Source organism: Bidens hawaiensis, unplaced genomic scaffold (assembly GCF_021521415.1).
Source record: "Bidens hawaiensis isolate Kalapana, Puna unplaced genomic scaffold, B.hawaiensis_p1.1 tig00004192_1, whole genome shotgun sequence".
NCBI classification, from domain to species: domain Eukaryota; kingdom Viridiplantae; phylum Streptophyta; class Magnoliopsida; order Asterales; family Asteraceae; genus Bidens; species Bidens hawaiensis.
The window spans coordinates 1436569-1461108 of NW_027491249.1; the positions used below are offsets into that span (position 1 = coordinate 1436569).

The 24540-nt window shown below is 36.0% G+C and overlaps 3 protein-coding genes across 3 annotated transcripts; 1 reads left to right on the top strand and 2 right to left on the bottom strand.

Annotated features, from left to right (window-relative positions):
- Positions 1-992: 992 nt before the first annotated feature.
- Positions 993-2369, bottom strand: LOC143625646 (CASP-like protein 3A1). Its single transcript, XM_077095931.1, has 3 exons — positions 2128-2369; positions 1351-1486; positions 993-1256 (listed from the first exon to the last, which is right to left on the bottom strand). Exons 1-3 carry the CDS (start codon positions 2367-2369, stop codon positions 1041-1043), a joined length of 594 nt encoding a protein of 197 aa, XP_076952046.1. The 3' UTR covers positions 993-1040.
- Positions 2370-13390: 11021 nt separating this feature from the next.
- LOC143625647 (nuclear pore complex protein NUP35-like) lies at positions 13391-18114 on the top strand. The gene is made up of 4 exons (XM_077095932.1): positions 13391-13841; positions 14803-14953; positions 16840-16951; positions 17827-18114. The coding sequence occupies exons 1-4, from the start codon at positions 13391-13393 to the stop codon at positions 18112-18114; spliced, it is 1002 nt and encodes a 333-aa protein (XP_076952047.1).
- A 4009-nt stretch (positions 18115-22123) lies between these two features.
- Positions 22124-23757, bottom strand: LOC143625648 (GATA transcription factor 12-like). Its single transcript, XM_077095933.1, has 2 exons — positions 23504-23757; positions 22124-22831 (listed from the first exon to the last, which is right to left on the bottom strand). Exons 1-2 carry the CDS (start codon positions 23744-23746, stop codon positions 22124-22126), a joined length of 951 nt encoding a protein of 316 aa, XP_076952048.1. The 5' UTR covers positions 23747-23757.
- Positions 23758-24540: the final 783 nt, after the last annotated feature.

A 24540-nucleotide genomic window follows, 5' to 3' on the forward strand; every position in this document is an offset into this window, starting at 1 on the left:
CGTTATGAATGTTCTTAGAGTCGGAGATCCACGGGTAACTGTCTAACTATTTGACCCAACATTCATACTCGGTTAGTCCATATGTGGAGTTAAGCTGCTCAGCAGCCCATGAAGCAAATAGGCCCAAGTTCTGTTGAGCGTTGAGCCTAGGCCGGGGTTAGAGGTGTACAAAACCGGTTTTTGTACAAACTGAACCGGTTTTGTTTTTACATATTTGAAACCGGTTTGACCCAAACCAGTTTAGTTTAGAAACCGGTTTAAGCATAAAACTACTCGAACTGATCCGGACTGGTTAGGTTCAGTTTTAAACCGGTTTTATCCAGTTTGACAAAAAAAAACCGGTTTGATTATGAAATACCCAAACCGCTATACAACCGTCGATTTGGTTCGGTTTGGTAGAAACCGGTTTTTGAAACGATCCAGTTTGGTTTCCGGTTAACCGGTTTTTTTTTTCACACCTCTACTAGGGTTTTTCTTTTTTTTTTTTCACACCTCCACTGTTTTGCTGTCTGTTGGGCACGTTGGGCTCCTCGGGTTTTATTTGTTCCAAGATGAACCAGGTATCCAGCCTTGATTTTAAAGCATACACAAGATATTCAGAATTTAGTTTAGATCAATAAGTATTTAGTAAGTTTATGTGTGTTTGCATATATAATGAAATTATTCCAATGGATTTATCTTTGTCCAAAGTTGTATTTAAAATGTGATATAAGAAAGTTATAAAAATAACATGAACACATAGGATATCTTTATTTTGTTTTTATTAGAAGTAACAAGTTCATACCTAAATACCTTGTTTTTACTTTGGGAATATCTTGATGTTCCACACTACTTATTTCTCGTAAGTCTAATGAAAACTTACATAATAAAAGATCAAGATATATATCACCCAAGGACCCTTTCAAAACAAGGTATAACAACTAAAGAAAGTGACCAAACACCACCTTTTTCAAATATTATTATAACAAATAGTATTGCTTGCAATGAATGTTAATTCCATAAGCCGATCTCTAGCAGGTAGCGATAGCAGCAATAAACGTTTAGTACTCGGATAACCAAACCACGTCAAGAACCGACAACATGGCTAGCAAGAAGCAGCCGAAGAATGCAAAGGCGATTGAAAGTGCAACGCGGTCACAAAATGTTTGCAACGGCTTACAGAAATTGGGCAATGACGAGTGTTTGATCCCGGTCCGGTTAAGATTAGTGACACCAGATGAAGCTGATCCACAACTCATCATAGCATATGCAAAAACCTACATGTACAATCAAATAAATACCAAATTATCAAAGCTATAGATCCAAAAAAAAGAAAAAAAACATTAAACCTTTTGATTAACAAATATTTACCTGATCAGCAGCAAAAAGAAGCCATGCATGTTTCTTGGAAGAGATAATGGAAGACTTCTTTATCAGTTTTCTTGATGTCATGATCAGTTGAAGTAGTGAGTGAGCTGCTGCAGCTGCTGATACTCCCACCAAGTAGCTGTTCAATCATCAGCATCAAGATTCAGATTTAATTTGTACGTAAATTTACATGCAGCTTTTTACTATGGGCTGCAAATGAGCCGAGCCACTCGTGACCTACTTTAAATAGGCTTGATAAAAAGCTCGAAACGAGCTAAGCCCTATTGAGCCCAAGCCTCAAATAAAGCACGTTTAGTTATCGAGTAGAAGCTCAAACTATGGGAAGCTCCTCAAGCCTTAACGACCCTTGCATTTCTTAAAGGTATATATAACTCTTTTGGACTTCTATGCATTAATTTTACACGTACTGCACAGCCGAGCTTTGGCTCGTTTAAGATTTTTCTCAAAATATATTAAAATAGATAAGAATGCATATAAATGAGCCAAGCTTGAGTTTGAAAAGGCGACTCATGTGTTTTTTACTATAAAAGTAAAACTTTGAAAACTATTAGTCAGAGGGCCAGAAAGGCCGTCAGAACAATGTTTGGACAACCGTTCTAATAATTAGGGTCGAACTTCAAAGATTTTTGGTCAAAACAGTTATACGAACCTCTATCTGACGACCGTTTGAAACGATGTGGGATTAGATATTAAGCAGTGTATATAGATGATCATATGCAAGTTATAGACTTATAATGCGTGTTTTTGTGTGTGACTTACTCGAATGAATCCGAGAACGACCATTTCGAGTAAATAGGGAGATCAAACCCGTAGAGCGAGAGCGTCGACTTCTCTTTTGCCGATACCATCACAACAACAGACGCCATGCATGCGGATAAACAAACAACTCGCGACGCCACATGCATCACATGATAGTTCCCGAACACGGCCCGAGTTTCGACCCCGCTCTCGGCATCCTTAGTAGCATAATCCGGTAACGTTTTCACCACGTTACTCTCCATCTTTCTAGTGATGTTTTGTGGTCTGGTTGTGAAGCAGGAGAGTGAGGTTGATTTAAAACATAGGAGTGGGAATGTGATAGTGACACGTGGCAGGGTGTGATATATAGTTAGGTCCGTGATTGATAGGGTTTGTTTTTATATTGGGTTCGTGAATCAAGACAGCATTAGTGGGTAATGTTAAATAAATGTGATATGTTGTGTTGGTCCAATGATGTTTTGAAGTGAGGTATGGTGTGTTATAATATTAGGTTTGGTCTTTAAATACGTTAAAGTCTGTATACATGGATTTGTATTTTACAAGATGAGATATTTTTTACATTGGATGAGTAGGTCACAAGACACCGCTAGCATTTAAATTCTCATAGGGATGATAACTAGATATTTTGATATTTATATCCTATGTACAATATCTTCTTGATTGCTTTTTATGTGAGGTTTGTGATTCATCCTTGGTATCTAGCCAGGACTTTTGTATGATGTTAAAAATAAAAACTAGCTGTTGTAATTCCTAATGCATGAAAGTATGAAACCGATCTCAAACTCATCTAAAAAATGACTTGCACTATCAAACGTTAGGTACCCTACACTTTTAATAATTTTATATTCTTAAAACTTTTTTATCTAGCTATAGCAATTTTCAAAAGATTATCAGATTTTTAATGCTATAATATATATATATATATATATATATATATATATTCTATTCTAAGGCGGTTAGTTATGGGCGGGATTGGGGCACTTTTGGAGAGTAACACCGCCGAGGGGTGCCGCCGAAGAGGTGTTCATGGGGGGGGGGGGGGGTGGCCTCGTGAAGACCAACACTATGGGTGAAATTTGGTATATCTTCCACCGACTCTAGCAATTCTTCACATAACAGACATCATTTAGTTTCATCAAGAGCCCTTCATTTACATAGCTCATCTGAGGTTGCGATTCTACCTATCTCCGCTTTCCATCCGAATAGGTTTACCTTCATGGGTATCCATTTGTTCCAATCTAGTGCAAAACCCGACTCCAATCCCCCTTTTGTTTTTGTAATTCCATCCAGCAAGATTTTCCTAATGCAAAAATCATAGAAATAATCATTCGTGCAAATTGAAGAACCAAATGCTATCACTTATTCTCAATTCATTCTCGATCCATATCAATATAATTACACTAAAAATTACTACATTTTTCTCTAATTTTCAATTAAATATTATATTTTTATAAACTTATCATTATTTTTCTCTTTCATTCAGTCACAACCACTTTCATAAAATATTAAAAAATTATACAGTATGAACAGTGAAACCCCAAGTTAACTTTCTCGTATAACATTTCTCTCTCTTCTACTCACAATCACATCCTATAATTTACAAATCCCTCTCACATATTTTTACGGCACGAGTTTGAATCCTCTTATCACGTCTTCAATAGTTAATTAAAAATTTTGATATCTATTATTCTACGATTTAATTGAAAAAGAATAAAGGAAACAAGCTTTCCCATGCATATTCTGCCATACTTGATTTACGGGCCACACCAAATAAAAGTACGCGACCAAAAAACCCCGTGAGATTGTGAGAACTGAGAAAACTGACAACTACTACTTTTTTTTCTTTTTAATTCTTTTCGTGGGCTGCTGATATTTCTTTCTTTATGCCTTTTCTAGTTTGGGCCATACCCAATTTATTCGTAACATCAGAAATACCAATTAAGTTCCAGCCCACTACAATTGTATTTTGGTAATCCAACTGTTCCAACCCTCTTTCAATTGGCATGAGAAGTATGGGTGTCCAGATTTCGATTCGTATTCGAAACATTTAAAATTTGATTTGATTTGAATTCGATTATTAAGATTCGAATTCTGTTTTAAAAAGTTCGAATTCGATTTGTATTCGATTATATTAATCGAATACGAATTAAATACGAATTTATGATTTATTATTCGATTCAATTCGAATTCGAATTTAAATTATATATACATATATGTATATATATAACTAATTTTTTATTTGTGTCAAATCCATAAATAATAAATGTCCATTTCATATTAATTAAACCCAATAGGCCATATTATTTAGGGCTGAGCACGGTTCGGTTCAGTTATTAGGTGAAACCCAAACCGAAACCGAAGTAATCGGTTATTTGAATATGCAAACAGTTCAGTTTTCGGTTTTTCGGTTTTTCGGTTTTCGGTTAATTTCGGTTTCAATTCGGTTATTTTCGTTTTTTTTTCAATTATGTGTTGACATTGCAAAAAAAAATTAAAAATGAAAAATGAAAATGCATATTTTAAGCTTATATAAGAACGTGCTAAAGTACCACAATCCACATATATATTGAATTAAAAAAACAAAAATAGGCACGTGTTACGTGTAACTATACGAATACAAAGTTGCTAAATAGAGTTTAAAAATTGAAAAACATTAAAAGTTTAGTCCCGATCTTCATTCATCATCTTATTTATTTATCTTAAAAGTTTAGTCCATTCCTCATCATTTTGATAATCTTTATCATCATCAATCGGTTCGGTTCGGTTCGGTTTTTTAAAAATGGATAACCGAATCGAAACCGAAATTTCGGTTTTTCAAAAAAACAAAAAATTAACTGTCGGTTAATGCTTCGGTTCGATTTTTTCAGTGCATTTTTTTCGGTTAATTCGATTTTCTGCTCACCCCTAATATTATTGTTTCTTAGCTCATACTAATATGGATGTTATTTACTTCTTGTTTTAAATATTCTGAATTTTAGACTATTTGTACTTTAGTTTTGAATTTATTATCATATATTATTGTAGCCACTTTAAATGTATATGCTTATTTTGCAGTTATGATTATTCAAATTCGAGTTTCAAATACGAATTCAAATCGAATTTCTAATTGGGCATATAATACGAATCGAATAGTTCAACTTTTAATTGAATACGAATGCTGGAAAAAAAACAATTATTCGGATTATTCGATTCGATTTAACTTGAAAATTGGTTATTCGATTCGATGAACACGACCCCTAATGAGAACTAGAGGTGTACAAACCCGTTTTTTTTTTCAAACAGAACCGGTTTAGGTTTTTGTCACACCCCGACTAGCACAATGCGGAAGCGTAAAACGGAAATGTAACAGACACCTCTGATATCAACACATTGTTTATAAAGAAACATTACAAACTAATTTACAATATATTACATTTCTTCGTTTTATCACTGTTTTACAGTCTAGGCGATACAAACAAAACTAGTTCGTTAACTAAACGTTCTTACTACTAACACCCTTGCTTCTATTCACATAGCATCGACCACACACTTCAGGCAAGTAACAGATCACCAAATTACTTTGATTTAGGTACACCTGAAAAGCAGTTTAAAACGGGTCAACTACTAGAGTTGGTGAGTTTCACGAGTTTCAAGAGATCAGTAATGAGTGTTCACAAGTCAACACTTGTAATCATGAAGTAAGTATGTATGTATGTAAATGATGTATGTGATGTAATTATGCTAAGCTACAGTGAAGCCTGGACTGTTCGTGCTGCGTGCCTCCATTTCCCACGCTCAATCAACCACTGTGGCCCCTTTCCGCCTACAACATGCCCCGGTAGCTATGTCTAACACTACATAGCGTGTTTATATAATTATGGTCATGTGCAAACGGTTTTGTATCTCGGCAAACCGTGCCGGCTCCGTTTGGGTTTGTCAAACCAATAGTACTATTCACAAGCCACCGGCTCGAAGTTAATCACTGTGATCGTGGGGACTTTCATGTGTTAGCACTTAGATAATTCACATCATCACATGTTTCAGATAAGTATATAGATATAATCAAACATGCTTTTCACCCCAAAAGCTCGTAAAACAGTTTAAAAGTGGGGTCATGAAACCCACGGTTTAGTAGATAATCAGTACTGTATCAGCTCGTGGTTTGTTCGGTCCGATATCAGTAGTTCCTATAATCAATATTATAATAATATTAATATTTTAATATTATTATTATCTCAATACTAATCTGGGCTGTATAACTAATCTGGGTGTAGTTGGAACGCCCAGAAAGTGGCAATAGGCTTAGGTTGTGATGTTGTTCAATGTCTAATACTTAAAACTGAACTTGGCTCAGATTCCTGTTTTCCCAGCTGGGCCAAGTTGTTCGTTTACGCGTTCAGAAAACAGTTATGGGAAAATAAGCTTGGGTAAATGTATTGGTTAATAACATGATTAAGTTATAAAGAAAGATCACATACTGGGGTCCCGGACTAGCCACGGGGCCCGATTCCGCTTATTCAGTTTGATTTGAGAAGAAACGCGCACAATCCACCCGGATTGTCCAGGATTCTCATAGAAAAGTTCATTTTCACTTAATTAGTCCAAACATATGATTTTTGATCACTCTTGTTGTTTTGATTTTCCCGCAGGTTCACTAGTCGCGAACTTGCCGGTTGTTATAAAAACTGAATTTGTTTAATATTTAAATTAGTATAATTAATTAACCGTTAATCATTAAATTATGAAAATTTAACCACTTATCAATTAAAATATGTAGATTTTTATAAAAATATTTTTGGAATTTATTTACTGATTTATTAATTTATAAAAATTCATTTTATTAGCTATATTTCGCCTGAAAATCGTCCGTTTACCCCAAACAATTTCCAAAAATTCCACAAAAATTCCTGAATGTTAAAATCATGTCCCAAAACAACCTGTATCAATTCTAGAAGGTAAAAAGCTCGTGCAATATTCTTTTCGGCCCAAATTCGGCTGTAAAAACTCACACGAACGCAAATAAACAACACACCTTTAAGCTTCTCCAAATGATACCAAAATTCATATGTAATCAAAATACATCAAATCTGAGTTCCCAGAAAAACTTCATAATTTTTGAAGTATTTTAGCTATTTTTCCCAAATAAACGTCCCAATTCGGTAATAAATTTGCCAAATATTCTCGGATGGTCGAAAAATTACCAAATTTGAACAGGGACTTATTGACATGGTCCCTGAGGTCCCTGAAAAATTTCAAGTCCTAAAAATATGCACATCCGAACCTTAACCTAAATAGCCCGTAAGCGAGTGTTTCGGCATTACCTTAGCGGGTTTGGCTCGTTTCCGACCTTTTAATCAAGTTTTCAGGTTCTTGTGCTTCTAAGCAGGCTAGGTACAAGTCCTATATCACAAACCAAGCAATATTTCATCAACATAACAGCCCTTAAGTTAGGGTTTCGGCTAGTACACAAAAACGAACTTTTGAACCGTAAAAACGTCGTTTCAACCCTTTAATCCGTGTTTATGGCCAAAAAACTATCAAAACAGGTTCCTTACCATGTGTATGATAAAAACATGTTTATAGACCATTTTTAGGATTTTTACACGGTTAGGAATGATTTTTAGTAACCAAGACATGTTTTTATGGTATTAAACAAGTTTAAACAAGTTCAAAAGCTACTTATTTAAGCTCTTACCTTAGGTTTTCTTGCTGTTTTTGGCTGGAGAAGAAGTTTATGTCCAGAATTTTCAAGAAATAATGTTGAAAATATCGTGTATCTAGTTTAAATGTGAAAGAATAAAAAGGGGGGGCTGCTGCTGCGATCGGACCATCATGGGCCCACTTTGGGCCCATTTTGGCCCAAGTTTCTGATTTCTCAAGCCCAAATACGAAAAGCCCGGTCCAAATTTAGTTCGGGTTCGGTTTTTGGCGTGAAAAACTTATCGGGTGCGTTAAACAACGCGAAAACAAGTGTTTTTCGGCTAGTTTTGTGTAAAATTATAAAAGCATACTATATGTTTGTAAAAATCAAAAATATTTTCACGGATCGCTTAAAACATTTCAAATAAGTGTTTGGTAAGTCTTTTTCGGCTTAACGGATGATACAATGCTTGGTTTGTAACTATCTTTTGCGTTTAAATCTATAGCGGGTAGTTAAACGAGCATTTTTTTCGTTTAACTTGTTTGCTATCAAACTAAGACCATATTTCTAACATTTTAGCTTGTATAGATCGTATATCACTTATAGATGGCCCCCCGAGATATCTGGGTCATAACCCGACCCGTTCGGTTAATCGTTCGTTTGTTACGCAAAAGGCGTTTATTTGCTTAATCGGTAAATATGTACTGAGGTGTACCTTGTTTTGGCTCAAATGTCACAGTTTTGCATGGTCAAAACCGATTTGACCCAAACGATTCAGTTTAGAAACCAGTTTAAGCGTAAAACTTGTCAAACTGACCAACTGGTTAAGTCCGGTTTTGGTTAGAAGCGTAATATGGAAGCGTGTATTTTCAGAAGGCTGGCTTTACTTTTTGGCAAAAATTAATACCCATCAAATTCAATTTCATTTAGAGAGCATTATTAGATAGAATTTCCATGAGAATGATGTTAGGATTAAACGCACACACGAAACTGAACACACACACGAAAGCAGTAAACGAACACGAGGATTTAACGTGGTTCGGTCTAAACTGACCTAGTCCACGGGTGGCAACTAGGTATATCTTTATTGAGTGAGTAATATTACAAGTACATAATGTTGTTTATATAGAGACTGAACTAGGGTTAGTAAATTATTATGCAAGAAATCTAAACCGGGTAGGGCTTGAGCCCGACCGCCCACACCCGTCTCCTCTTTTAACTTCATATAATAAACCGGGCCAACAAGGCCTACGAACCCAACAATCTCCCACTCGGAGGCCTTGAGTACTCTCGTCTGCACTCCTGATTGTACTTCTGTAATCTGAACATTAAACTTCTTCTAGTTGCCACCGCCTTCTCATCAATTAACCTGAAGGCCCGTTGAAGCTCCCCGGAGCTCCAACACGTCAGTCATGGCTGAAACTGCCCCTGACCCGTTCTCTGTCCCTACCGGCTCCCACTGTAACAAACTACCGGATCCTGAGATAACCTGAGAACAAACACTCTCCATATTCAGCAAGTAATTCATTGGAGAGACTTTTACAGCTGGAATACTGGTTTTCTTAATCCACTGTCGACCTGGAACTGTAACTGAAACACGACCTGTGCTCCCACTGTCACGATGTCCCCCAACTGATTTAACCTTCCTAGCTCGTTCATCCTGAATCTTCACTTTGGCTCTGGGTTTGTTACTTGCAAAACGAACCTTCTTCTGCCCACGAGATTCTGTGAACCGGATTTTGTCTTTCACCAAAACTGGATCCACTCCTTTCGGTGACATATCGACCATATACAACGAACCCATTTTCTTGCCACGAGCAACCACAAGATTCCCTTTGACTACTTTCCACTGCCCATTCCCGAACTTAACATCGTGCCCTTGGTCATCCAACTGCCCAACTGAAATCAAACGTTTCTTCAAACTTGGAATAACCCTCACGTCTTTCAAAGTCCAAGAAGTACCGGCTGAAGTTATCAAATCAACGTCTCCCATACCCGTAACCTCTAAAATATCATCATTCGCTAGTCGAACCTTTCCAAAATCCCCAAATTTAAGATTCTTCATCGTTTCACTACAGTGAGTGGCATGAAACGATGCACCAGAATCCATCACCCAAGCATCAACGCTACTCTCAACACTACAAACCAAAGCCTCATCACTACTGACCCCGTCATATGTGTCGTCTTTTGTAACGTTCACCTCTTTCTTACCATTCGGACACTGATTCCTGAAGTGTCCTTTCTCTTTACAACCCCAACATTCAATATCCTTACGAGTCTTAGACTGACTCCTCTTCCTGCTCCCACTGCCTCGCTGTTTTCTCCTGCCTCTACCTTCTGTGACTAGCATATTGCCTGATGATTCACCTGAACTTCTGCGTCTTGAATCTTCTCCCAGAATCAGATCTCGAATCCCATCGAAAGTAATATCTGTAGACGAACTACAAACTGCAGTCACTGTTTGCGACCAACTGTCGGGCAAAGAGGATAATAACAAGAGACCTTGAACTTCATCATCAAACTTAATGTCAACTGACACTAAGCGAGACAAGATCGAATTAAGATTATTGATATGAGTTGTAACTGACCCACCCTCTTTCATTCTTGTTGTCACTAGCTCTCTGATAAGATAGACTTTATTCGCTGCCGAAGGCTTCTTATACATGTTGGATAGTGCGTCCATCATACCACGGGCTGTGGTTTCTTTCATGACGTTAAACGCCACATCTTCCGACAGCGACAATGTAATACAAGCCCTAGCTTTCTTGTCTAACTTCTTCCAATCTGCTTCTGACAGCTTTTCTGGTTTTTCATCCTCAAGCACTACATCCAAGTCTTTCTGACAAAGTAGTGCCTCAATCTGCATCTTCCACCAACCGAACTTCTGTCCGTCAAACTTCTGTATCGAAAACTTTCCGTCTTCTGCCATAACAATGACTAAAACGAAAAACTGGATAAAAAACAGAGACAGACACAGCAACACGAGCCTGAACTTAACGACTGTTCAACTGAACTCTGTTAAACAATCAACCTATTTAACGTGCATCGGAATAACGAACTGTAATCAGAAACCGAAACTTTAAACAGAAACGATAAACCTGACAAACGTGGTTGGCACTGGTTCTAAGTTTCTTTAAATTTCTTCTGACTTGAAACTGTTCTTCAACGAAAATAGGATCTTGATTCGCTGGTTCTTTGCTCGTACTTTGCAAAGTAGGATCTCGACTCGCAAAACTTCTGCCTTCTTTTATTGGTGTGAACACAAGCAAAGTAATCAAATATATTACTTTCTGCCTTGACAATGAAACACAGCAACCAAAAAAAAAATACCTACTGTTTCCTTTTGTCTTTTTCTGTTGTGAAAACCAATATATGAAGCCAATTGCAAAGGTGGGTGGCGGCTATGTTATCTGCCTATGTATAATCTCACGTAGCACCAAATTCCCAAACACCTTATTTTTACGAAACCCCAAAAAAAAACTAGCGCTGACCTTTTCAACCTTCCGGTCTATCGCTGGATACGTCGGCTAGCTGCCAACACCGAAAACCTAGATCGACAACCTAAATCTGACCTGTGGCAACTGGTGGCAGCGAAACCCTAGCAGCAGTTAGCGGTAACGCGGCGGAACCCTAGCCCCGATCACTGGTGCGGCGGCGACACGCGGAACTGGTTCACCGTGTTCTTCGTGTGATCCGAACCTCGTTTACTGCTTTCGTGTGTGTGTTCAGTTTCGTGTGTGCGTTTAATCCTAACAAGTGGTATCAGAGCTTAGGTTCGGATCACACGAAGAACACGAGGATTTAACGTGGTTCGGTCTAAACTAACCTACGTCCACGGGTGGCAACTAGGATCTTTATTGAGTGAGTAATATTACAAGTACATAATGTTGTTTATATAGAGACTGAACTAGGGTTAGTAAATTATTATGCAAGAAATCTAAACCGGGCCGGGCTTGGGCCCGACCGCCCACACCCGTCTCCTTTTTTGACTTCATATAATAAACCGGGCCAACAAGGCCTACGAACCCAACAAATGGCGCTAGTGTTAACTATTAAGGAATGTAATCGTGTTGGACACAAGTTGCGGTTTATGTGGGCTCTATTAGGAAAACTCGACACACCTCATAAATTGCAACTTTGTACGGATGATTTGGTCGATTGTTTTCGCTTAACAACAATGAGTTTAGAATTGGTACAACACGCCTTGGAGGTGCCAATGATACAACATGTTTCAAAAGGTAAGGGTGAGGGGATTCAAGCAATTGTCACGATATGTTACAGACGATTTAGAAATGGAGGAATGTAAGACTTTTCACAAATAATCAGAAATCGATTGTCGAAGTCATCATTGAAATCCAAGGAAACTCCTTTTTTTGGACCTAGAGCCATGGCAAGAGATCTACTTTGCATTGGATTGTTGGTGTAGATTTAATTTTGTCAATTTTTCTTTGAAAGATTTAGGTCCATTTTGGTGTTGTTCATTTTTATGTTTCTATAATTGATGAAAATTGGTCTAACATTTTCAAAGGAAAATTAACAAAATCAAATGTACACCAATAATCCCAGTCCAAAATAGATCTCTTGTCACAGTTTTTGTTCCACAAAAAGGAGTTTCCTTTGATTTCTCCCAATGACTTCGGTAATCATATCTAATTGTTTGGTAAAATCTTTCCTTCATTTCTAAATCATCCATAGCGTACTTGCAACAATTGCTTGAATCCACTCATCCTTTTCTTTTGAAATTCACGGCATTCCTCCGATCAGGAATTTTCCGATTTGCCTGGTGTTCAATTATCGCATGCCTTCATTTAACGGAGCCGAACCCGACATACATAGAAGAACCGAACGCACGTAAACGAAGACAATACCAAACATTCACGAACACTATTAAATGAGCACGGTGTCTATTTGTGTTCGTTCATTAACCTTACCGAACGAAAATTTTGTTTTCATGTTCATTCATTTATTTCTCGTTTTGCCTGGTGTTCAATTACCGCGTGCCTTCATTTAACCAAACGTAACCCGACACACATAAACAAACCGAATCGGACGCAACCGGATGGACGTACACGAACACATTACCGAACGTTGACAAGCGCCTCTGTTCGTCTCTGTTCGTTAAACTTACCAAACGAAATTTTTTTGTTCATGTTCGTTCATTTATAAAACGTACAACCATAAGCAAACTTTCCGCCAAACCAAACGATCGGTTCGTTTACAACCATAAGTTCTGTTCGTTCAATTACCGTGTGCCTTCATTTAAGCGAACCGAACCCGGCACACATAAACGAACCCAACCAGGCGCCCGTAAACAAACACAATACTGAACATTCACACTACAGAACAAACGCACCCTCTGTTCGTGTTCGTTCGCTAAACTCACCGAACAAAATTATTTTGTCCCATATCCGTGCATTTATAAAACAAACAAACATAAATAAACTTCCTACCAAACCAGACGTTCAGTTCGGTTCGGTTCGGTTCGGTTCATTGTTGGCTTGTTGCTACCGGTAACATAGCGCACACACAAATATTATTCTCACATTCAACCACTTTTCAAAGACAAACCCAAAACCCTGAACCTCCTAAATAACCCAATAACCAGAAACCGGAGCCCCAAATCAGCAAATCAAATACTCCAAAATGAGTTCAAGTATCATCCACAAAACCCCCAAATCAACCACTAAACAATCTTTATTCTTCAACGATTTAGCTACTCCGGTCACCGGCCGCCGATCAGCCTCCGGCAAGTTCTCAACTTCCAGCCAAGCCGCTGCCGTGTCCGCCTTATGGCGCGAAAACTTTGCAAGTTCCGATCTTCCACCGCCGCCGATGTTCACGCTCGAAGACCGGTCCGATTTCTCGCCGGATTCGGACTATCCGGTTGGTTCGCCGGAGCATAATTTGAACCCGAGAACACCGGTTCGAACGCCGTCTATGAAGCAGTTTTCTACAAGCCCTAATAGTAATCATAATAAGTTGACGTTGGTTAATTCGGGTTTAAACACTGTTCAGAGTCCGGCGGCGAGTTTGAGTTGGTGGTCGGGCGGTGGGAGGAGTGAGAGTGCGGGCGATGATAAGACAAAGGCTCCGGGTTCGGGTTAGTATTATTGATAATTAGGAGTGTGCACGGGTAGGGTGGTTTTTCAGTTTTCTGTTGGGTTCGGATCGATTTTGGTTAGATTTCGGGTTTTTTCGGTTTTGCCATTCGAAAAGGAAAAAATGAATTTGGGCTTAAGACATTTCGATAATTAATAACTAATAAACTATTAGACATCCACGCTAAAATATTGGAGTTATTTATTCATTAAATTCGTATAAATTACTTTAAATAAAAATAAAAATAAATGAAAATCTATTAATATGGCTAGGTTTGGTTTTTTGGGTTTTAATTACACTCAAAACCAAAACATAACCAAACCTTAAAATTTGGTTTTAAAAAGTATTTAAAACCAAAATGTCAGGTTTTTTTTGCCGGGTAGGTTTTTTCCGTTTCAAGCACACCAATTATACGAGAGCTTGAGTTCGAACCCGGCCCATTTGAGCTTCTTGTTTTTTAAAGCTCGAGTTGGGTTAGCGAGTCATTTTTTCAAATCTTGAGCTCGACTCGCTTAATACTTGCAACTAATTTATATAGGTTTTTAGTTATTTTTATTTATTTTTGAGAAAAAAACCTTAAGGAGCCTAAGCTTTGCTCGAGCTCGTGTGCTGTACCTTAAACAACCCAAAGCTGGGCTTTAGCTTGGCTGTGTTATGTGAAATTAGTACTTAGAATAAAAGAGTTAAAACTTAAAAATACACCAGGCTTGTTAAGGCTCGACGAACCTAAATGGTATTCTCATACTAGTCTTGAGCAGTTGAGCTCGGGATTGATAAATGATAACTAAACGAGCTTTATTTGTGACTTGGGTGAGGCTCTTTTCGAGCTATTTTTCCATCCAACCTCGAGTAGCTCGCAAGCTGCTCGGCTCATTTGCAACCCCAGAACTAATATACTTTATGTACATAATACTATCTCTAGCATTTACTAATTACATTGTGTCTAATAGGTTCAGGTCCGGGTTCTCCGGTGGATGGTGTTGTTCACCGTCAGCAAGGGGCTTTGCTCACACTACCTCCACCTATGGAGGTTGCACGACCGGATATTAAACGGAACTCTTTGCCTGTGGGTTCGATTGATGAAGAAGAATGGGTCACTGTTTTTGGGTAATTTCTTAATTTTTCAACTAGTTTTAGGTTTTGTTGCTGATGAGGAAGTTAAGGCTGTGTACGAACCGAACGAGTCCTTGTTCATGTTCGTCTGTTAAGTTTTTATCAGACCCAGTGGCGGATCTTGGACATCTAGTATGGATGGGCCAAAATTCACGAGACTCAAAATTTTTTTTTCCTACTTCTAAGTTTCGGGTCAGCAATACAGTTCCATTCAGCAATACAGTTCCATTCAGCAATACGGTTCGGGTCGGGTCAAACAATAAAAATTCTATATTCAATTATTCAACTAAAACACCAATTCAATCATTCAACTTACCATTCTTCCACATAAAAAAACCAATTTTTTAAACAAACAAAGACAAGATGCGAGGGAAAGATCTTTCAACAAACAAAAAAGAATCACAACTCAACGCTCTATGATCTTTCAATATAAATAACCAGTTTTCCAATGATAATTAACCTAACACATATCACCACAACAAACAAAAGTTCTCACACATTTAACACCACAAAAGAAAATAAATAAATAAAAGATAATCCATTGCTTTTAAGTTTTAATCTAAAATCAAAACACATCAAACTCACATTCAAATACTGAATTCACATAATCAAAACACGCATATTCCTAATTCATGAAAGGAGACCAATTTCAAGCACAAATTCTTCCAATAATTCCAAGTCCTAACATACCAAATCGAAAAGAAAAAATAAAACAAACGCCGAACATATTGCTTGTGTAATGTCTAAATTGTGATTCGTGAGCACTCTTGACTCGACCCTGGCCTAGTGTCTGAGTCTCCTTCGAACAGCCTGCTTCTGCTTATGTTCATTTTCAATTTTCACATCTTAGCACCCAGACAAAAAACTATTTTGCTTCGGTTGTTCGATCAGGGTTGGGAGTGTGGACTTATTGTTAGTTTTTCTTTTTTGTTTAAAATCATTTGGTCTTGGGCTTTTTGTTTTGAAAATAAACTGGCGTATGGGACTTTCTTTACGTTTATTAGGTAAACGGGGCCCGTTCTTCAGCTTTAAGGAATTTATTTTATAAAAAGGTTCAAGTGTGGGCCGGGCACAAATAATATGGATGGACCGGACACAAATAATATGGATGGGTCGAACTCAATAAATATAATTTTTTTTAACTTTTTGGAAAAAGTTTACCCTACTAAGCGAAAAACCTTATAACATTCGTCTTTGATCGGACCAGCAAATGGTTCATGAACGCCTAACCGTACGAAATTTATTGTCCCTGTTTGTTCACTAAGAAAATGAATTTGTTCATGAATGGTTTACGAACACAAATGAACACAGACAATGTTTTATGATTTGGCTAACCGAGAATGGTTAGTGTCAACGTTTTGGTCCGGTAACAAGTTTGTGTTGGTGTTTTTTTAACATTCATATTCATATGTTAAGCTACATGTAAATTAATCACATAATACTCATATGTATTTCTGTTTTATAGTTAATAATTGTGTTCACGAACATATTATCGACGTAAACGAATACAATTGAACGGACATGGCCTTTGTAAGTGTTCATTCATTTATTAAACAAACAGGCATTAACGAACTTCCTGCCGACGATTGGTTCGTTTACAGCCCTAGGTGAAGTTGTTTTCTTACGTATGTTTATCATGAACATATTGTTTTATAGTTAATAATTGTGTTCATAAACACATTATCAAACATAAATGAATGCAATTGAACGGGCATGGCCTTTGTAAGTGTCCATTCATATATTAAACGAATGGCATAAGCAAACTTCCCGCAGACGTTTGGTTCGTTTACAGCCCTAGGTGAAGTTGCTTTCTTACATATGTTTACCATGAACATAATTTTGTGATAAATAATCTTATATCGAATACTGTGCATTTGCAGGTTTTCACCTGCAGATACAAATTTAGTTCTTCGGGAATTTGAAAAATGTGGTGTAATTCTGAAGCATGTTCCGGGTCCAAGAGATTCTAATTGGATGCACATTCTTTATCAGGTACATTCTTATTTCTGGTTTCAATTTGTTGAAAAGAAACCAACTTTCAAGTTTCAACATATAAATTTTAACCATTTTATGGTTTATATTCTTGTTATGTGTTTATTGTAGTGTTTGATTGGTTTAACTATATGCAAATATCTAAATTGCTTGTTAATAGTAGGAGTAAGCAAATAGCCAATTAACCGAACTGAAAACAAAATAACCAACAAAACCGAACCCGAATAACTGAACCAAACCAATAACCGACGGTTCTGTTTTTGTTTCTTTTGAAAACTGGAAATTACACGTTGGTTTCGGCTATGCCTTGTTCCAATATCAAACAGCACTTAGTGAACTTGTTTATAATGTTAGTTATTGGATTTATGGCCCAAACTCATTTTTTGGGCCAAAAGTTTTAGTCACAAATTCATTAATAGTTGGTTAATATATACTTTTTCAATAGTTTCGTTTCCAAATTCATTGTTTTGGGCCAATTTTGGCTGGGCCCAAATATTTCAAGCCCAAATGTAAAACTAAAACCGACCCATAATCGAACCGAACCCATCCTTAAAACTGAAAAAAAACAAAACCAAACAGTTTCCAAGTTGTAGTCTCAAATTCATTGATAGGTGGTTAACATTTACTTTGTGTTCCATAGTTTTGCCTCCAAATTCCATTATTTTGGGCTAATTTTGTTCAGGCCCAGACATTTCAAGCGCAAATGTAAGACCGGAAGCCGACCCTTTTACCAAACCCATACCTAAAACTGAAAAAACCAAAACCGAACAGTTTCCAACCCTTTGTTTTATAAAACTTTGTCTTATTAGCTGATACAGGTGTTCAAGTTAAAACTTTGTGATATTAATAATTACTATTTATTGTTATTGTTCTAGAGTCGATTCGATGCTCAGAAGGCTCTAAGCAAGAACGGGATGCAACTAAACGGAGCCCTAATAATCGGAGTAAAACCCGTTGATCCAATGCAGCGTCAATCTCTTAGTGATAGACTGCATAATCAAGGATTCATGCCAATACCACCGACCACCGCCAGAAAAACAGACCCAATCGCCTTCAATACATCTGCCCGGGCCCACAATCAAAGCCCACATTCTAGTGGAACCATGGCCTCCCCTGCAAAATCAATGGTTTCCAAAATTGTAGATTTAATGTTCGGTTTGTAATATTTTACATGATATGAGAGCCTTATAGAGACTGTAAAAGACGTTAAAGCGGTGGTTGTAATGTTGTCCAATTAAATGTTTTCTTCATATGATGTATTTGATGTTTGGTATATGACTTAAGAGTTAAATATATTTGAGGTGTTTATAATGTGTATGAAATGAAAGAGAGGTGCACATGAGAGTGTTTTTGGGTAGGCAAAAACCATTATGTTAGGCAAGCACTAAGCATTAGGCATAAGTACCAAACTAAACCTTCCTATATGCTTTTGACCATGTGATTTCCATTGCACATCCATTAGTTGACTACACCAATATGTATACTTTGACTTGTTAATGACTTTACCTGTAGATGTATATAAATATTTGACTTCAAAACAAGCAAACAATTCAACAAATATCAACAATTTCCTTGGTTAATATAATGTATACAATTTCCATTTAGCAAACGATATATTTTTTCGTCCAGACATATTCGGCATGATCATCTTTCCTTTCGGTTGATGATGTTGATCTTCTTCATCTTTTATCCTCCCATATAACATTGGAGTAGTTAGATTTATGTTCACTTGAAGTTAACAAATATAATGAAGTAGACTATAAAGATTTTGACTTCTAAAAGTCAAACCAATCAAATTGATAGGGGGGGGGGGGGGGTTGATATTTATTGATTTGCAATTAGTTACATTATATATGACTAGCGATGGTTCCAGTACATAACCAATTGAAGATAGAAACTACGAAAATTTCATAATGCACATGTATGAAATGTTTTGCTGATATAGTATTAAAGAGAGTCAGATAAGTTGTTACATAAACATATTATAAACTTAAAAAAAATGTTACGCATTACAATTAATACAAAATATATAAGTGAGCTATTTGGTTGTTGCAGTTGTATAGATAGAATGATTATGTATTTTATGTGAATATTACCTCAAGATGATCTTATCTTTCTGTTCATTATTAAATGATCTTCATCTTTTATCCTCCCATTTGATATTAAAGTAGTACTTGGGTTTATGTTCACTTTAGCTTAACAAATAAATTGAATCAACTATAAATACTTTCACTTTCAAAAGTCAAACCAATCAAATTGATAAAAGCATTAAAATTTATGCACTTAGTTATAACTTATATTATATACACAGAACATGTATGGTTCAGATATGTAAGTAACCAGTACCATATAGATAGAAACTACAAGAATAACATAATAAACGTATGGTAAATCTTATTTGATGAGTGAGATAAACCGTTGGATATACTTATAAACATATTACGTATTACAATTATAATTAATACAAAAAGTGTAATTTATGTGAATATCACCACTTGGATATAGTTGGAGTGAGTTTATGGTTATGTATTTTATGTTGAGATATTTTTGGTGTGAGTTTTGATGATTGGTTATACCAGTCAAAGCAAAATAATGGCATTGTAACGTGAAAGTATGGAGTTGAAGTCCCATTGCTTGTTGCATTGTGTTGAGAGAATAATATCTCTAGTAGTAACATGGAAGACAAATTGCTATGGTTTAATGGATCTAATATTTTATTATTTTTATTATTTTATTTTTTATATGTTTCTCTATTCACGTACCTCAATTATTGTACCATGTGCTTGTTCACATGCACGTATGCCCCCCCACCCCCCACCACTCTTTCCCTTGTCATGTGTACATACATTGTACTTTCAAGTACCTTTTATTTATTTATTTTATTCCATTGTTTGTTTCTAAATATATTAGCAGGAGGTTAATTTACTCTAAATTGCGGTGGAGTGGATTAAATGCATCACATGTTTAAAAGCTATCGTACGTGGAGGAGAATACATGGTTGGAAGTTGGTTGACATCGGTTCAATTCGTTATGATAGCACTTTTTTTGCACAAGTTTCATTACTAGAGTAGAGAGACAAAAAAGTAAAAATATAAGTTGATAGGGCAAAAGTTTTGTTACCATGAAGTCAAAAAGTAAATATGTAAAACTAAAGTTGAGTAGCAAAAGATACATATGGGAAAAAATTTTAATGAACCAAAATCTATAAATAAAGTTGAGACAAAAAAATATATATATATATATATTTTTTGTGGTCAAAGTTTATTAAGCTTAACTTGACAAGTTCTCATTTAACACGTATATAAAGTGATTATATATTTCTTTAATACATTAAAAATAGGGTTTAAAAACTTTCGTATGTTAGTTATAACGGTTACAAAATTATCATGGTCTCTCCCGAGTAAACGATCGGGCACAAGCGTTAGAACATGTTTTTGTAAACGATTGTCTTAAACGCTTACTAACCTATCAAAATCGGTTTTGAAGATGAGATGATCAACAACTTATCACAAAAGGATTTAAAGGGAAAAAGGAATGAAACCTTCAAACTTAAGTAAAACTTGAATTTCATCATTACAATTTACACGTTTGCGTAAATTCAAAGTTAATATTTATTTATTGAAATTGAAATACACGTATTTGACCCCCAACCGACACTTATTTAACGTATGAACTCATAATCATGGAAACTTGTCTTAGCATGTTGATTAGTATCACAACGACCACAATTTGAAGACAAGGAGTTCGCATTTATACTCATTTTTCTTATTTTCTACATTCCGTTTGTATATAATAAAAGACAAAAACACAATAAATAATTTATACATCGATACATATTTAGACCAGATTAACTAGTTTCAACAACTTCATCTATATCACATATGTGCTCACCTTGTGGATTATTAAAATGCTAGTTATTATTATAATTAGCGTCTGGGAGTTCTAACGGCTGACTTACTTACATCTCTTTTTTACCCGTTTATTTAGAATGGCGAAATTTTGTTATTTTGGAGACTTAAACTAAAGATCTCCTGAGTCCCAACACCTTGGTGTTTTAGATCGTTTGTTTGTAATCTGGTTGACTTGCCCGCATCTCTTGTCTTAAAACCTGATTATTTTTATTTATAAGTCATTATTTTTCGGGTGTATATTTTATATTTTATTCTCATTTAATAGTTAGGTTTCTATTAAATTAACACTTCTAATTATATAAACATGTGAAATTTACTTTAGCTATATCTTAAGTTCCTAACTATAAATATAAAATTTTCTCTAAAAATAAAATACTTTTTTAGAATTAAGAAAATTTATATTTTAATAATCCAAACTATAATCTATTAATTAAAGATAGTTAATACTTGTTGATCAATAACAATTTTAACTTTCACTTACATTGTCAAAGACATTTTTAAACATATGAACAAGTAAAATATCTACACTTAGCGAAAGACGACTAATTTTTAGTGATTCATTCGTCTATGAAATTATCAGTAAAATTATCGGTATCAATTATTTTCGGTCAACACGTACAAAACCAATCAATATTTTAGATTGAATGCAACATAAATGTGTGTTGGATGAAGGGTAATAATAATAATAATAATAATGCAAAATAGGTAAATTGTAAGCAAAGTCTTGGAAAATGAAATGATAAGAGAGAAGACTTTTGATATAAAAGTTCGAGCAGTTGCATGTGCAATTGAGTGCACAAACATGGACCATACCGCTTACGTTAGTTAAAGCACCCATTTCCATTTTCATTTTTCAGCGCTATATATATTATAGTTCTTTTAACGACCGATGAATAAAGCCAGTTTATTCGAATGACTTAATTGTAAAAGATGACCTCAAATGCTTGAAAGTCTATTGTGGTAAAACTCGATTGGGATCTCGAGGTTAAATAACATCACTAAATTAATCTCTTCATTGAAAAACCAAAAGCTATTTCACTAATTAACAAAATTAACAAACAATTAGACAACCAACATTTAGTGGCAGTGGATTCATTACACCCTTACAAAATTCTACAATGAATTTGTTATATGATTTTTTTTTTCTCTTTTCTAAAAAGAAAGTAATCCACAGTAAAAATGGGAGATTAAAGTAAAACCACTAATCTTAATTCTTAACGCTAAAATTATCATCAAACCCGTCTCCGAGATTTCAGATGTCTTAAATCATATGCATGTAATTCGGTCCCATTTGACGGTGAATCAAGTAATCATCCGCACCATTACAACCGTCAAAGTTAGAAACATGATTAACCAACTGTTGCGAGTTTCGGAGCTCCATTTGTCGTCGGAGCTCCATAACCTTACGATGAGAGTTCGAATGTTTTGCCGGTACAAAAGTCGGGCTAGCAGCAGGTCGGTACTCAGGCATTAACCGACCCGACTTGAAACGGACCCCACACGCGTTACATAACGTTTTGAAGCCCATAGGGCCCCTTCTCCACTGCGGTGTCTTATCCGACCCACAATGCAAACATCTCCTAACCAAATTATTATTATTATTATTATTATTATTATTATTATTATTATCTGAACCGGAACCTTCGGTTGTTTTTAACGTCGTTGTTTGGTTAACGTCAGAACCAATCGTCAACGACGACGACGTTTTGAGTAAAAGGAGACGGGAGGACCAATCGCAAGGGGCGGCGCGAGAGCGTTTGCTACGGACTTTACCGGGGACTAAAACGTCATTTTGGAATATAGGTGAAGAGGGTTTCTGTTGGAAAACCGGAGTGGTGACGGAAGACGAGGTGTCGGTGGCCGGTGTTTTGTTGGCGGCGGAGATTAGCTGCAGGTTGTGTAAGTCGTCACTGGAGAATGATTCTTCGGTGAAGCTTGATAGCCATTCTAGCTCAGCCAAATCATCATACTGCAAAATTGAACGCAGAAACATCAGTTTTGAGTTAAATTAACACGAACTTGATTACGAAAATGTAATTGAACTGAAATTTATGCCCTAATTTCATTAATTTGAGCTTGAATTGGTAAATTAGCATGAAATTGAGAACGAAAACGTAATAGAATTGAAATTAAACGTGTAATTTAACATAAAATGACCTAATTTCATCAGTTTGAGATCAAATTGCTATAATTTAACGCATGATTTCATGAGTTTTCGGTCGAATTGCTAAATTAGCATGAATTTGAAAACGAAAACGCAATCGAATTGAAATTAAACGTGTAGTTCAGCACATAATGACCTAATTTCGTCAGTTTTGAGGTAGAATTGCTGAATTAACAAGAAATTGACAACGTAAACGAAGTTGAATTGAAATTATAGGCATAGTTTCATCAATTTTAGCTCGAATTGCTAAATTATCACGAAATCAAACTCGAATTCAAATTCAACGCATAATTTCATCAATTTGAGCTTGAATTGCTAAAATTAGCGCGAAATCGAACACAAAATCGTGATAGAACTCAAATTCACCGCATAATTTCATCAATTTTAGCTCGAAATGACAAATTATCACGTAAATGAAAATGTAATTAAAATTCTTCAACGCATAATTTCATCAATTTGACCAAAATTTATGCCTACCGGAACACAGAGTTCATTGCCGGAAAACTGAGAGTCAGATAAGCTATAAGAGCTTATATTTCCGGACAACTGAGTTTCGCCGCCGGAAACCGACGAGTTCGAGCTGTCAAAATCAGCCGAATTCGCGCCAAACGTCTCCAAATACGCCTCGTTCATGATGACGTCATCGCCGTTAGGAAAGTCAAGCAGCAAGTCATCAACGGTGAACTGATTGCATTCTCCGGCGCCGAAGTAGCCTTCCATTAATGGTAATATTATTATTAGGGTTCTGGGTTTGTGATAATAATATTATTATTATTATGAATGAGAAAGATGAAAAGAGTGTTGATGGTGTGAGGTATTTGAGGAGTGAAGAGGAAGGGGGTAAAGTGTAATATGTTTATAATATTTGTATAATGTTATATTAAAATAAAATAAAATATTTTAGAATCTAATGTCTCAAGTCACTTGCTAGTTCTGTAAAGTTGTTTCCTATTTATTCCTGAATTTGTTACCTTCACTTTGAAATACTATTAATGCTTTTTTCTCTTTTACTTTTTCTTTTCCTCTTTTTCTTTTCTTATTTTTCTTTCACGTGGTTTTCTTTTTAGTTATTATTATTATTATTATTATTATTATTATTATTATTATTATTACTATTATTATTCCCCATATATTAATTAAAAGATTATGGGTATGATTGGCAAAACTAGCTGATGGCTGGTAACTGTAGCTTTTTAGATATATTTAGGTGTTTGGCAGAGTAGCTGGAGCTTTTTAAATATATTTAGGTGTTTGGCAGAGTAGCTGAAAGTTTTAATAAAACTAATTGGGTGCCAGCGCGGTGCGGCGGAGTGCGCGCAACCTGACATCAACCGCATAATCAGTGTCGACACGTGATTCACTTTATATTAGTGCTCGCATAACCCGAATGCAGACGTGTACTTCGTGCAAAGGGAGTAAGCGTGTAATCGGTGACGAAAATCAAGAAACAAAGCTGAAATATACAGTAATTTCAGATAGATAATTTTTTAAACCAACCTCTTTTGATATGAAAC

What these genes read in the sequence shown, in the direction of transcription:
- LOC143625646 (XM_077095931.1), bottom strand. Translation starts at nt 2,369, where the DNA reads ATGGAGAGTAACGTGGTGAAAACGTTACCGGATTATGCTACTAAGGAT. An exon ending in TCGTTCTCGGATTCATTCGA is followed by an intron (nt 1,487 to 2,127) that starts GTAAGTCACACA and finishes ATGATTGAACAG; the next exon opens with CTACTTGGTGGGAGTATCAG. An exon ending in TTCTTTTTGCTGCTGATCAG is followed by an intron (nt 1,257 to 1,350) that starts GTAAATATTTGT and finishes TTGTACATGTAG; the next exon opens with GTTTTTGCATATGCTATGAT.
- LOC143625647 (XM_077095932.1), top strand. Translation starts at nt 13,391, where the DNA reads ATGAGTTCAAGTATCATCCACAAAACCCCCAAATCAACCACTAAACAA. An exon ending in GAATGGGTCACTGTTTTTGG is followed by an intron (nt 14,954 to 16,839) that starts GTAATTTCTTAA and finishes GTGCATTTGCAG; the next exon opens with GTTTTCACCTGCAGATACAA. An exon ending in GGATGCACATTCTTTATCAG is followed by an intron (nt 16,952 to 17,826) that starts GTACATTCTTAT and finishes TTATTGTTCTAG; the next exon opens with AGTCGATTCGATGCTCAGAA.
- LOC143625648 (XM_077095933.1), bottom strand. Translation starts at nt 23,746, where the DNA reads ATGGAAGGCTACTTCGGCGCCGGAGAATGCAATCAGTTCACCGTTGAT. An exon ending in GCAATGAACTCTGTGTTCCG is followed by an intron (nt 22,832 to 23,503) that starts GTAGGCATAAAT and finishes TCAATTTTGCAG; the next exon opens with TATGATGATTTGGCTGAGCT.